The sequence below is a fragment of the Podarcis filfolensis genome, assembly GCF_964270895.1.
Source record: "Podarcis filfolensis genome assembly, chromosome: 1".
NCBI lineage: Eukaryota > Metazoa > Chordata > Lepidosauria > Squamata > Lacertidae > Podarcis > Podarcis filfolensis.
This window is the reverse complement of record NC_139604.1, coordinates 119,772,477-119,786,953: the sequence shown is the minus strand read 5'-3', so window position 1 is coordinate 119,786,953 and position 14,477 is coordinate 119,772,477. Positions and strand designations below refer to the sequence as shown.

Genomic DNA, 14,477 nt, shown 5'->3' with positions numbered 1-14,477 from the left:
GCAAATAAATAAGTCATATAATTGCTCATTATCTCTCAGCCTTACACTTTTGAATTGGATTAGTGTGGGTACAACTGACACTGATTATCTCTGACAGGAAGTTATTTAATCCCTTTGGGTGGGTTTTATATATATATATATATATATATATATATATATATATATATATGCCACATTTATTACAGCACAGTGCATCTCTCAGCATTGGTTCACTTAGGAGCAATTATTTAAAGTCTCGTTTAGCAAAGCATGTCACCAGTACCGCTGAGATAAAGAAGAGAGGCATAAAGAAACTTTGGGTGATCTATAAAGCAAGCAGGGGTTGGGAACTGCTGGCCGATGGGCCAAATCTGGGTCCCAATTTGGCTTGCTATGCCTACCAGTTCCCCACACCTGCCATCTTATGGTGCAGGTAGATGTATGTCTGGAATGGCTGTATGGCCAACTCCATGACGGAGCTCAGCCCATCCGCTGATGTCATTGTGATGTCAGGTGATTGTCAAGTTGCAAGTCAAATTTCCTCATGAGGGGTAGGAAGAAGAAGAAGATTTTGGATTTGATATCCCGCTTTATCACTACCCTAAGGAGTCTCCAAGCGGCTCACAATCCCCTTTCCCTTCCTCCCCCACAACAAACACTCTGTGAGGTGAGTGGGGCTGAGAGACTTCAGAGAAGTGTGACTAGCCCAAGGTCACCCAGCAGCCGCATGTGGAGGAGCGGGGACGCGAACCTGGTTCACCAGATTACGAGTCTACCGCTCTTAACCACTACACCATGCTGGCTCTCCAACCCGTACTTGGGTCTGGAGTTGCTATAATGCTTGAAAGCGGGTGAGGAATCTCAGGTCAAACATAGCCTCTAAGGCCTGTATCCACCCTAAGGACTTTCCTCAGGCCACACTCTATCACTGCTCCTGCTCCATGTCCTCATTGAGTGCTGAGAGCTGTTATCCCCCTCCCAGAGCTATAATTTCAAGAATTCTGAAAAGGGATTGTGAATTAGACCCCTCAGAGAATTGTAGCTCTACGAGGGAAAGACAGGCCTCCTGACAACTCTAAGCACCCTTAACAAAATACACTTCCTATAATCCTTTGGGGGACGCCATGAATGTTTAAAGTGATTTATAGGGTGGATTTGGCCCTGTTTTCAATGCTGAACTAAGATTCATCTGGTTTCTGTGCATGAACCAGGAAGCAAACAGGTGGCAATAAAGGGTCTTCATCCCCGATGGAACTCATACAGGGGGTATTTAATATGGAGGGGCTACATTATACAGTTGATCACTCCATGTAATCCCTGCTCATTTGTGATCCCACGAGCAGTCCTGCACACACACACACACACACACACACACACACACACAGGTGATCAAGACAGAGGAGGGCATTGAGCAGATAAACCCGGGCCCCAAACCCAACACATTAGAGACACCTTTCTTGTGAATATTTCACATAAGATATTTAGTCTTTGTTGAAGTTGCCTCTCACTATTCGTTTTCCATTAAGAGTCAAAACTGTCGGAATGCAATGCGAGGCCTTTAAAATTGCAGCCTTGTCTTCTAAAGCCAGACTGAGAAAAGGATCTTGGCTTTATAATAAATTGCTTTGTTTATTCATCCCCGTTATTAAGTTACATTTTGCCTTTGGTAGCTGCAGATATTTCAAGATTATTATTGCTTACCTACTCAGTAATTTGTCTGTACTAAATGCCTTTTCTGGGCATTTTCTAGGCAATTGTGTCTTCTTCTTCTTTTTGCAATGGAATTTGCTAACAGTTGCAGTCATTTAGGACTGTGTAGCTGTTAGCTGATTCCATTGCAAAGAGCCATATTTCTAAAATATGATGCCAATTTTATGCTGCTTTTGTTCTCAATGGTTATGTGCAGCTAAGGGGTTGTCTGTGCACCTGCATGTGAAAACATGCACAAAGCCAGAACAACCCCCACACCCACCCCAAAAAATCCCCCGAAGCTACATCTCTGGAATAGACAGACATAATTTAATAATGAGCAAGAGGAAAAAGAAAAAGAATTTTGAACAGCAGAGTTCCAACAAGTACTTTACATATAGGGAATATTGATTCATATATCCTCCCACACAGAGAGACACCACAGTCACCTGCAGCTCAACATAATCTGGGTGTGTCAAAAGGTGGGGCAATGGCTGGTGGACGGAAAAAAGGAGAAGTAGGCAGCAACCTCTATAAAGAGCAGTACAAGGTTCTTTGCAAGAGGGCTTTCAAATAGCCCCTTGTTGCACTTTGGCTTCATTTTCATGTTCCCTGCAGAACATCCATGTGTATACAGCCAAACTGAGCAAGACTGAACCCTCTGCTCACCGAGTTGTCTTGGATTGGATCTGGGGGCATGCACTGCCTTAACAGTTAGCACCCAAGCTTTAGGGCTTGAGTCATCAGCACCCTGTTCTCCACCCACTCCAGTTTATGGTGGTGAAAACATGCCAGATAGTTGAAGTCAACAGGTGGTCTATGCCTTCCTCCCGTATCCCCACCCAGCCCATCTTCTCTGTACTGTGCTAGTTATGTGTGCTCTGGAGTCATTCTGAAGTATCATCTCTAGTTTAGAAAATTAAATGAATTGAGCACGGTCTGGTGAATTTATTGGCAGTGGCGGCGGCTGTGTTTATGCTTCTGGAAACTGGTAAATTAGCTAAGCCACGGTTACCTTTGCAAGACTCAGTCTGGTTTTAACACTGATGTGTACTTTCAAAGTGCTCATTTCAGAAGCATGTACAAGCACCTACTGATTAGCAGCTCCTTATTGTGTTGTGTACTGATTAACTAGGCATAATAGAAAAAAAACTTCCTGGCTGCAGAACAGCCAACTATTAGCTAAATGGCAAGCGATAGGAGAAGACCTGCTGATTGTTAAATATGAATGGTGACCAACTTTGTCTTATTTAGCCTTAGTTCACTAGATATGAAACCTTCAAGTATTTCTTCCTCTCCCATAATACTATAATTTGGGGCCATCCAGTGAAACTGAATGTTGGAAGATTCAGGACGGACAAAAAGAAGGACTTTCTCACACTGTACATAGTTAAACCATAGAATTCGCTGACGATGGTCACCAACCTGGGTGGCTTTAAAAGAGGATGAGACAAATTAAGGGAGGAGAAGGCTCTCAATGACTGTTATGGCTATTCTCAGCCTCTGCTGTTGGTTACCAGTTGCTCCAGGCTGTAGATGTGATAGCACTGTTGCACTCAGGTCCTGCTTGCAGGCTTCCCACAAGCCACTGTGAGTAGAGGATCCTGGCCTAGATGGTCCTTTGGCTTCACTGAGCAAGCCTCTTCTTATTTTCTTGTATATAGAAGCTCAGTGGATAGAAGTTACTGAGGAACAACCACATGGGAAGGATATTGCTTTTGGGCTTGTCTTTTTTTAAAAAATACTATTTATTAAATTTTTCACTTTAAAAATCCAATCAAACCATATTAAATATTCCAAATTATACATATTATTCAATAATCAAACAGTCCAAATATTATACCAAATTATTTTAAAAAATGGAGGTATCTTCCCATGTTCTGAGGTCGAGGGAGTCTGATCATCTCATACTTCTACTACTTTCATAATTTTCACGATAGTGCCCATAAATCATTCCGATGTTAATCCTCATTACTTTTCACAGTCTCTGAGTTTATCAAACAAGCGAGATAAAACAAAACAATATATTCTGTGTGGAATTTATGTCCTGCTTTTGGTCTTGTCAGAGGCCTGTGGACAACATGACGTAGGGTCCTTCATCAGAGATCACTTGGGCACCTGTGCTACCTCTGCTATTCTGTGGATGCAAACAATATTTAAACAGAATTTGCTGCAGCAGCAAAGTGATCAGCAGGGCTCAGTCCTTCCTCCAGATCCCTTTTTGGGGCATTAGATGAGTAGAATGGCTGCACATCGAGGCTGGAGGAAGGAGCAGTCTCTGGACAGCATATGCTGGCCTGCCTCAGGCAGCAAAATGTCTTGGAACAGCCCTTGACTTGAGGTGGGACTCCACATGACTGGATGGCTTTCCACATGGCAGTTCAAGGAATGCTTCTTTTAATAAGTGCTTCCTCGTGTGCAAAGGCCATTAGTGGGACTGTGCCCCAAGCACGAGCATGACCTGAATTTTAGGGTAGCCAGGTGAAAAATTAAACCAGGCTCTTGTACCTTTCATAGTTATGTAGAAGAGGAAACGCCAGCAGGTGTAGCTTGACATGCAAACTAACTAGATTGCTAAACATGGTTGCAATGCAATTTGCACAGCAAGCTACACTTGTTCACATTTCCTCTTCCACAAAACTATGAAAGATGCAGGAGACTGGTCCTCTTCTTCACCTGGCCTCTATACTGAACCAAGGTTGGCTGGCCTAACCTTCTCTGCAGCGATGGTGCCTGAATGTTGGAACACCCCACCCCACAGCGAAACTCAGCAGGCCCACCCTATTGTGATATTTGGGTAAGTAATGAAAGTCGCTTTTTTCCCCAGTGCACAGATGTTTAGTTTATTTGTCATGTAAATATTATTTCAGTCTCAGAAGGTGGAATTCAACATCACACCATTACAGTAGTACCTCAGGTTAAGTACTTAATTTGTTCCAGAGGTCCGTACTTAACCTGAAACTGTTCTTAACCTGAAGCACCACTTTAGCTAATGGGGCCTCCTGCTGCTGCTGCGCCGCCGAAGCACGATTTCTGTTCTCATCCTGAAGCAAAGTTCTTAACCTGAAGCACTATTTATGGGTTAGCGGAGTCTGTAACCTGAAGCGTATGTAACCTGAAGCATATGTAACCTGAGGTACCACTGTACAAACATTCCCTCTGCATGTATAAGTTTGCCAGACAGAATGACCCCACTCTCCCCCTCCCATGCACTTTTGTGGGAGTTCACCCAACACCCTCCCTCGAGCCAATTTCAGGGGTGCGGAGGGCACGCGGGGGGGATTCCTGTTGCACAGGTTGTGTTGATGGGGTCTGTCAGGCGAATCCCATACACTGTGTTTTGATGGGGAAATATGGTGGCTATTATGGATAGCTTAGAGCATGGGTAGGCAAACTAAGGCCCAGGTGCAGCTCAATTGCCTTCTAAATCCGATCCGCGGATGGTCCGGGAATCAGCATGTTTTTACATGAGTAGAATGTGTGCTTTTAGTTAACATGCATCTCTGCGTCTTTTGTGGGGCATAGGAATTCGTTCTCCCCCCCCCAAAAAAAAAATTATAGTCCAGCCCCCCACAAGGTCTGAGGGACAGTGGACCTGCTGAAAAAGTTTGCTGACCCCTGACTTAGAGGGCACACGGGTCAGGGAGCCATACAGGAAGTCTGTTGCCTTTCTCCAACATGAGCAGGACAGGAACAGGAAAACTCTTGACTCTTCGTGCCCCCCATGCAACTAAATCTAGTGTCACCTAGTGATGAACACGTGCGGTTGTGCTATCCACCAAATGCTTGTGGGTTTTCTTTATTATAATGGTGTTGTTTTTGCTTTAACCTTTAGCAATAGAATGCTATCCATTCTTTAAACACCCCCACCTGCCCCAGGTTATGTTTTGTTCTTGTTTTGTTTGTTTGCTTTTGTTTGCTTTTGCAAAACCGTTAGGTGGGATACAAATGTCAACCATAAAGAAGAAAAATGTGGATATATATATATATTAATAAAGAACTTAAAAATAAGGGGGATCTGTTTTCCTCACCAGTGCAGAAGGGTTTTAGTGGAAATACAAGGAGCTGCACCAAAGAGAGATGGTTAAATTGCATTCAACACTAGGACTGGTGCTTGATGTTGATGCTGCGCTGCTGTGGTTTTCATACAGTACTTCCTGTTACATGTCTGCTTACCTGTTGGTGTTCTGTTAGGTTTCCAACCTGCTTTAGCTCTGCCTTAATATATGTTTTGCTTCTTCAGGGTTTGGTCCCCATTGTGCCTTCGTTTTCTTCTTCTTTTTCCTCTGCTTAAACATTTCACAGCTCTTGTTCTGCCACTGCTGCTGGATGTGCTCAGTCGGTGATATATGCAGAATTCGATTTTCCCAGGTTTTGAGGTTGCCTTCCCCAAAGCTTTGAAGCAGTGGACACAGTGCATCAGCCTTTGCCAACGTGGTGCCCTCCAGATGGTTTTGGACTACAACTCCCATCAGCACCAGCTGATGCCTGGAGGGCACCAGGTTGGTGAAGTACATCAGTGTGTTTGCCTTGATGCTCTCTTGGCAGGCCTGACACCATCCCAGTGAGGAAGGAAAAATTGGTATATATAAATCAAATACAGCCATCACTCAGTTTCACACATTCATTTGTTTACATATACGCACATTTAAGATTAAGGCATTCAATGAGGGCTTGGGAAGAATCTGACCCAAAGGCAAAAAGAGTCAGTATTATCTGTAGTGTCCATCATGTATTGAACAGATTCAGAAACCTCGTTTTACTTGGTTCCCATGAGTAACATGCAAGACAAAACATTAGGTACTAGAAAACAATTGTCTGAATCCAACCCAAAGGTCCTAGTTTTGGAAATAAGAAAATTTCAGGACCCAGCTAACCAACCAAGGACCTTAAGTAACAGGACCAGCCTCCTTTCTTGTGGATCATGTGAAAGGACTTCAAAAACAAACAAACCAGGCTGTACCTAGAGGTATCCCAGTGACCCATTGCAACCCCTCTGGTTGATTATTGGCAGGTGGGGGAAATGTCCACCAGAAGCTCAAAGGTTGCATAAGCCCATCCCTTATCTTAACCCTAACACTGCAATCCTATACAGTGCAATCCACCATCTGCCACCACCACCAGCTCCAAAAATCACCCTCCTCCACCCCATAATGATGGGTATGTGTGGGGAATGGTCTGTTCAAATCAATGGGATTTCAAGTCTATTTGCTGCATTGAAGGCATAATTTGGTGTGAGGTCCTTCTCTACTGCCACACACAAATACCCCCACAAATCCCCACCCTGTGTAGCGATTAGGCTTAGGAAGAAATGCTGTATGTATTTTGAGATGAGACCTTATTTCTTAGCCTAATTGCTGGGGGGGAGGGAGAGACAGAGGACTGAGGAGGAGAGATGCTCTCCAAACTGCATGAGGCCTTCAGGCTGTAATCCTAAACACACTTGCCTGAGGACTCAATGAATCTTACATCAAAGAAGGCATGCGTAGGATTGCACTGTGAACTTCTGCTTTGTGATATAGACAGCAGATCTTGTTGGAAGTTAAAATGCTTGAATAAATCACATGCTAATTTTGCATCTTGTATGTATCCAAACTAGGGATGGGAGAGAAATTCAACCTAAATGCAAACCTGCCTAAATTTGCACAATCTGATGCAATTTGTGAGCAAAAACATAGCCAGCCTTCAGAATTCGTATATCCGAATTTTCAATGCAGTTCTCTAAGTGATGTGTCTTCTTGTAAAGTGTGCAGGAAAATGCATATATATATATATATATATATATATATATATATATATATATATGTAAAAATTAACAAATAGAAATGCATTGCTTTGCAAAAAAAAGGTGTGCATGAGGCAAAACTGCATACAAAAATGAGCATATCGGGAGAAATTCAGCATTAAAATGCTGATGAATTTTCGGGAGGACTTCTAAAAAAACAAAACTTTGCAAAATGACGGGGAAAGGTGGAGAAATGAACTTAAGATAAGAAGAATGAGAAACTGGGAGAAACCCAAATGGACAGATTCACCCATCCCTAATCCAAGACATACTAGCAAATCCTATATACCGATATATCCAAATATATGGATACCGCCCGCTTGCTGCCTGCTTATGTGCAGGGCTTTTAGCTAGGTGACCACGCAGATGTCTGTTTTGACCCATTTCCTAGCCATGGTTTGTCCTCTATTCATACTGCAGGGTACGAAATTCCTGGGTGCCAACCTGCCTATGGCAACCTAGAATTCTCCAGGGCAGGCTCGCAAAATCTTCACCTACCCTCTGGGACAGGTAATTAAACAGCGATGTTTTGTCAAGTTGATGTTTTCTCTTATAACTTTCTGCTGTTGCTTGTTTTTTTTTGTTTTTTTAAAACTCCTCTCTTCCCTTGCCAGCCATTTGCCAGCCGCTCAGATAAAAGATGCAGCGTTTTGGAAATTAGGGACCCGACAACAGCTCCGCTTGAATGTACTCGCCACAGATTTCATGGCAGCACATTGCAGTAATTAATACCAGCACACGATATGTGTTGGCAAGAACGTTGCTTCATAGAAAATGTTGCTTCATTAATCTGCAAGATCACAATGGACAGCAGCAGCTCCATGTTTGGGTTGCTCTTGTGAAAGACACCCTCCATGTAGTTGTGGCTGGTGCTCAGTGAGATTAGTAGGATGATGGAAGCAGGAGGCCTAGCAATAGATGGAACCAAATCCAGCTCATTCTAGCTTTGTCTTCCTCCCTGCTTCCAACCAGGGCAATATTGAGATCATGGCCACATTCACACCATACATTTAAAGCAACTATGGTAGCACTTTAGTCCTGGCTTCCCTAGAAGAATTCTGGGTGCCTAGAGAAACCCCCATTCCCTTCACAGTTGCACTTCTGTGGGACAGCCATTGTGGCCTAGTGGTTAGAGTGCTGGACTGTGACCTGGGAGACCAGGGATCGACCTACTGCTCAGCTGTGAAGCTCAATGGATGACCCTGGATCTGTCACTGCCTCTCAGCCTAACCTACTTCACAGGGTTGTCATGAGAATAAAATGGGGAGGAGGGGAATTACGTATAGCACCTCAAGTCCCACGGAGGAAGGAAGAGATATAAAGGCAATACGTCATAATAAATAATAACTCACAGAGTTTCCTGGGGAAAGGGATTGATTGTTAAACCACTCTTGGTATTTGTCACTCTGGAAAAGGAATCAGAGTCTCTTAAAAGTTATTAAAAGTGTGGGAGCAGTCTTACCCCACCCGGTCAGTTGGCAACCGTAGCATTGAAAATAAGCACTTCTCAATATCACTGCTGTTGGACTCAAGCCATCTCTTCATAGCCAGAGGTTGGTTGGATGGCTTGCTTTATTCTTTTTAGCTGTCTGCTTTTTTTTTTTAAGTGTTTACCTTTAATCTCTGCCTCCCAGAAATTTGGTTCTCTGTGTGGAAAAAGTAGCAACAGAATAGCTCCTTGGTTCCTTCTAGGATTCCATTCTCAGGGAACTTATGCAATAATTCGTTTCTTTGGGCAGGTGAGGAGGAGGATGACATGCTCCCTGTTTCTGGTGCTCGTCATCGGTGTTGAAAGCTGTGGCCGTTTAACATGTGTCTATGTATCTATCTAGTTTTCGTTTTCTGGTAAAAGCTTTAGAGGTACAATTCAAAATCAGAAAATGGGATGGAGGAAAGTTCAGCATGCACTCCTTCATTGTATAGCTCCCATCATATTCTGAGAAGGCACATCTTTACCCTTGTCTATATATGTGTGTACATATATATATGACTGTTGCCACTCTTAGCCCTTCCCCCATATTCAACCAAACCCACCTCCCTTTGCACCACATGCACCCCTTGTCTATTCTTGCACTGCCTGACCCACCCCTACCTTACCCCCACAACAACCAAACCGCAGAGCATGATGGCGCCTTTTGTATGTCTATGGCAAGAGATATGCCTTATTCTTCTGAACGTAAAATGCTTTAACTGGTTTTAACATTGTGTTTTATTGTTATTGTTCTTCTTAGGCTCAGACATGAACATACAAAAGTTTTATTTTTGGTGGGAGCAAGGAAGTTTGTATACACACATCAAAGGCATCTGAGCATTTCACTGAGAAAGAGAATTTCTGTTTTTATGTACTGAAATTGGTCTTTCGGAAATACAATACTCCAGCAGGGCAAAAAGGTTAGAGAGTTACTGAGGAAAGGAATAATTTGGGTGTAATATTGTATTGTTGTTACCCATCCTGGGACCTTATGGTGAAAGACGAGTAAGAAATCCAAATAAAAATGATGATGATGATGCCACTCTCTTCCTTTTCCTATCAGATTACCAGAATTAGGCAACCTGCATCATCTAGTATAATTTGAAGTGAAATGCACACTACAGAGGCTCAGAAGGCTGATGTTTGACAATCCCAGCTTCCTTACGTGTCCAGCCTACTTTAGATTCCCTTAGTCATTGTTGAATTTGGCAGCAACTCCCCTGTATGTCTTGGTCTGAGCAGAGTAATTTATCTTCCTCCAGCATGCAGCTTCACCTCCCCCAGATATATAACCCTCAGAACTGTCTCTTCAGCAAAACCAGATATCTTGTTAATAAAAACTAGCAATGCATTATGAAGACTCCAGGTCAGGTTAGCAATGGCGTTCTCTCTGTTTAGAAGCCTGTAGCGCTCCAGGCTTTCTTCTCACAATGTTTTATTGCTGGGGGAACATGACTCCTTTCCATGCCATGAAGGCACACAAGGCCACCTAGCCCAGAATCTTGTTCTCAGTGGCCAACCTAATGTCTAGGGGAAGTATTTTTAGGTTCAGAAAAGTAAAGCCAAGGGGATGGTGTTTCTCCACTGTGAGGAAAGCTTGCGAGCAAGAGGTGACATGATAGAACACAAAATTATGCATGGCATAAAAACTGTAGCTGAAGAGGGGCTTTTCTCCCTCTCTCGTAACACTACGACTTGTGGACATACTGTGAAGCTGAATATTGGAAGATTTAGGTCAGATAAAAGGAAGTCACTCCCACAGGACGCAATGGTGACCACAAGCTGGGATGGTTCTTGAAGTGTAGGTACGTTCCCACGAAGCAAGACACAGTGATGACAACAAGAACCTTTATTTGAACGAACAGAACTGGACAACAGGGGCAAAGCAACTGCTTATATACATTTCTGAAGGCCTGGGCCACTCCCACTCTCAACATGATTGGCTGTCTAAACTCCCAAGCTGTGAATCATAACTCAAGAGTTTAAGGGCCAATGGCAGTGGCCCAAATCCTGAAATGTTCTGTGATTGGATATCATGTATGGAATCAGAACACAGGGGCTCAGAATCCTTAGTCCAGACTCAAGCTCAGGCAAATGCTGACCACTGAATATATAACAGAGGAGTGGTCAAACTCCTGGAGAACAAGGCTATCGATGGCTACTAGCCACTAGCCTCCACAGTTGCTTCTGAAATACAAGTTGCTGGAAAGCACAAGAGGGGAGAGTGCTCTTGTGCTTGGGCCCTGCATGGGCGTTTCCCACAGGCATCTGGCTGGCCACTGTGAGAACAGGATGCTGGACTAGATGGGCCATTGGCCTGATCCAGCAGGCTCTTCTTAGGTACTTATGTTCTTAGAAGTCTCTTGTGAAGTGGGAGGAGACCAAGCTGTAGATCCTCTATGCCAGGCACTCCCAAACTCAGCCCTCCAGCTGTCTTGGAACTACAATTCCCATCATCCCTGACCACTGGTCCTAGGGATGATGGGAGTTGTAGTCCCAAAACAGCTGGAGGGCCGAGTTTGGGGATGCCTGCTCTATGCTCAAGAGGAACATTACCTGCAGAAAGCCAACCCTTGATCATTATCTCTGTGTTGCTATGCATTCTTTTCAGGATTTAGACGGGAGGAATCTTTTCACTGTTTGCCATTTGCTATTAATGTTAAGTTTTTTTTTGAAATGCATTTTCTGAAGCTCGTTTTTTTTAAAGAGCAGCAAAGAAATCTATAAAAAAACACGTGTGCAAATACAGGCCAACAATAGTTCTGTGTATTCTTATATATACACTTGACTTCATTTCATCTCTGCTTTACTTAACCAAATTACCTATTAGAAGCAAACTGGCTGTAGCATTGTCAGCTGGCCAGGGGGCAGCGGGGTGGAGGAGCTCACCCTGACCTGCTCTTGTGTCTTTAATAGCAGCTGGAGTTGAGGAAACCAGGAGGTCAAACTGCTATTCTCATTAGTTATGACTTGCGGCCAAATTCTACATGCAGGAAGCTGACCCTGGTGGAAGTCTGCCCCAATCAGAAATGGGCACGGAGATAAGCATTTTCACCTCCAAATGTTTCCAGGAGAAGCTGCTATTAAAATCCCAGCTATGGGAGCTGGCTGAAAACTTAGCAGCCTTAGCTAAACGCTGTCCCTTTTTTGCTCAAAGAAACAAGAACCCGTTTGCCCATTCCCTGCTATAGGAACACAGGAAGGTGCCTTATACTGACCACCAGATCTGAGATCTCACCTAATTCACTCCTTTTGAAACAGCCATCCTTCAAAATTTGCAGTTCTCCGAATTTTGCAATGCCATTCTTCAGCCAAGAGAGGTCTACAAAAATGCATATACCATGGTAAACCGTGTGTGTGAATGCATATATTAGGAGAAATAAAACGCAATGGTGCATTATTAGCGTTTTTACTGGTTGCCAGTTCATTTCCAGGCTCAATTCAAGGCACTCATATTAGTGTTTAAAGCCCAATATTACACAGTCCCCAAATAGGCCCTTCTCCTTCCCTACACATCCTACTGAGAGCTAAGATCAGTGGAGGGAGCTGTCTTGGTTGCTCCACTGCCCTCAGAAGCTCAGGAAGGGTGACTCAGGAGAGGGCCTTCCCTGTGGCAGCTCCTAAGTTGTGGAACACACTTCCCACAGAGGTGCATTCTAGCACCTTCCTTGTATAGCTTTTCGTGAGTTCTTTGCCCTGGCTTTTGATACTTTCAGTGCATATTTCCGGGACCCACCTTATCGCTGTAATTTTAAGTTGTCTAAAACTGTTGTTAGCGTTGTGTTCTGATATTAATGTTGTGTTTCAATTGTTGTAACCTGCCCTGAGACCTTAGGGCGATGGGCGGATAATAAATTGCAATAATAACAACAACAACAGGAAATTGTTTTGCAAAAATGTGTGTATAATGGGAAAATATCTATATACAAAAATGTGTAAAAGAAATTCTCCCAGAATTGCTGGTGATTTGCAACCTAATGTGGAAATGTATTGAACTTAAGATTGGAAATATGAGAAAATTATTTCATTTTTTAAAAAAAAATATGTGATTGGGAAAGTGCTGTCCTGTTCATGAGCATCACTGTGCATCTGCACTACATTTCTTCCACATGGTTGTACATATATGGAGCTATACAGAGTGGGGGAAGTAATTTGTGTACCCCTTCAGTCCTAGGCCTCTTTGCTCCCATTTGAATATGTGCCCGATTTCAGCCATATCCAGGTTCTTATCTGACTGGCACTGACGCTTAGGCAGGGCTCTTTCCCTGTCTGCGATCCTATGACTGGGGTGCAGAGCATCGACCAAGAAACCAACTGCAAGTGAGCATACAACTGCGCTATGACCCCTCAGTACCTGAGGTTCAGCTTTCTGTGCATCATGTTAATATGCCCAAACCCCCCTCATGGGAGAGAAAGGACCATTTGTTCAAATGAACCGTGTGGAAGAAAAGAAACCATTTTAGTTTCGCGGTACCTACAGTACACATCAGAATTCCCTCCCATTAAACATTAGAGAATTACCATCCCTGTTGTCTTTTTGGTGCCTAATAATAATAATAATTTTATTATTTATACCCCACCCATCTGACTGGGTTTCCCCAGCCACTCTGGGCAGCTTACAACATATCTAAAAACATAATAAAAACATCAATCCTTAATCCCACTGAAGACCTTCCACTTTCAACAAGTCTTTCAAAGTAGGGATCTTTCCCAGTCTGCATATGAATTAGTAACTGTTTTTTACTGCTTGTGTGTTTGCCATCCTGGACTTCTTTGGGAGCAATGGGGGGAGCAATAAATTTAAACTGTAGCTCATGTAAGCTGTAGATTGTGGGTGTTCATCTCTAACTAGGGGAAAGTACAGTGGTGCCCTGCAAGACGAATGCCTCGCAAGACGGAAAACCCGCTAGACGAAAGGGTTTTCCGTTTTGGAGGTGCTTCGCAAAACGAATTTCCTATGGGCTTGCTTCGCAAGACGAAAATGTCTTGCGAGTTCCTGCGGGGTTTTTTTCCTTTTCCCCCCTTTTTCCCAAGCCGCTAAGCCGCTTATCAGCTGATCCCTAAGCCGCTAAGCCGCTTAACAGCTGATCCCTAAGCCGCTAAGCCGCTTAACAGCTGATCCCTAAGCCGCTTATCAGCTGATCCGCTAAGCCTGCTAAGCCGCTAATAGCGCTAATCCGCTAAGCCGCTAATGGGCTTGCTTCGCAAGACGAAAAAACCGCAAGACGAAGAGACTCGCGGAACGGATTCTTTTCGTCTTGCGAGGCACCACTGTATTGCTTTTCCGGCATTTCCTTAAGTCATCGTCACTTTGGCACCTTCGAGTATTTTCTTCAAAACAATCCAACCGTCTTTATAATCCCACTTCCATTGTGACACTGTTGTTGTTGTTGTTGCTGTCCTTTTTATCACAGGGGTGGAGAACCTTTTTATTTCAGACCAATGGCCACATTTCCTTCTGGGCAACTTTCTGGGGGCCCCATGCTAGGGGTGGTTGGGCGGGTCTAGAGACGAAAGTGGGCGGGGCAGAAAATATCAATTTTACCTTTGTGC

General features: G+C 43.7%; 1 protein-coding gene across 1 annotated transcript in view; it reads left to right on the top strand.

The window, feature by feature from the left end:
* Positions 1-14,477, top strand: part of BEGAIN (brain enriched guanylate kinase associated) — a 177,882-nt gene that overhangs the window by 82,301 nt on the left and 81,104 nt on the right. The window contains exon 3 of the mRNA XM_083614916.1: positions 7,874-7,963. Within this exon, the coding sequence (XP_083471042.1) occupies positions 7,874-7,963 (90 nt within the window). The remainder of the gene's footprint in view (positions 1-7,873; positions 7,964-14,477) is intronic.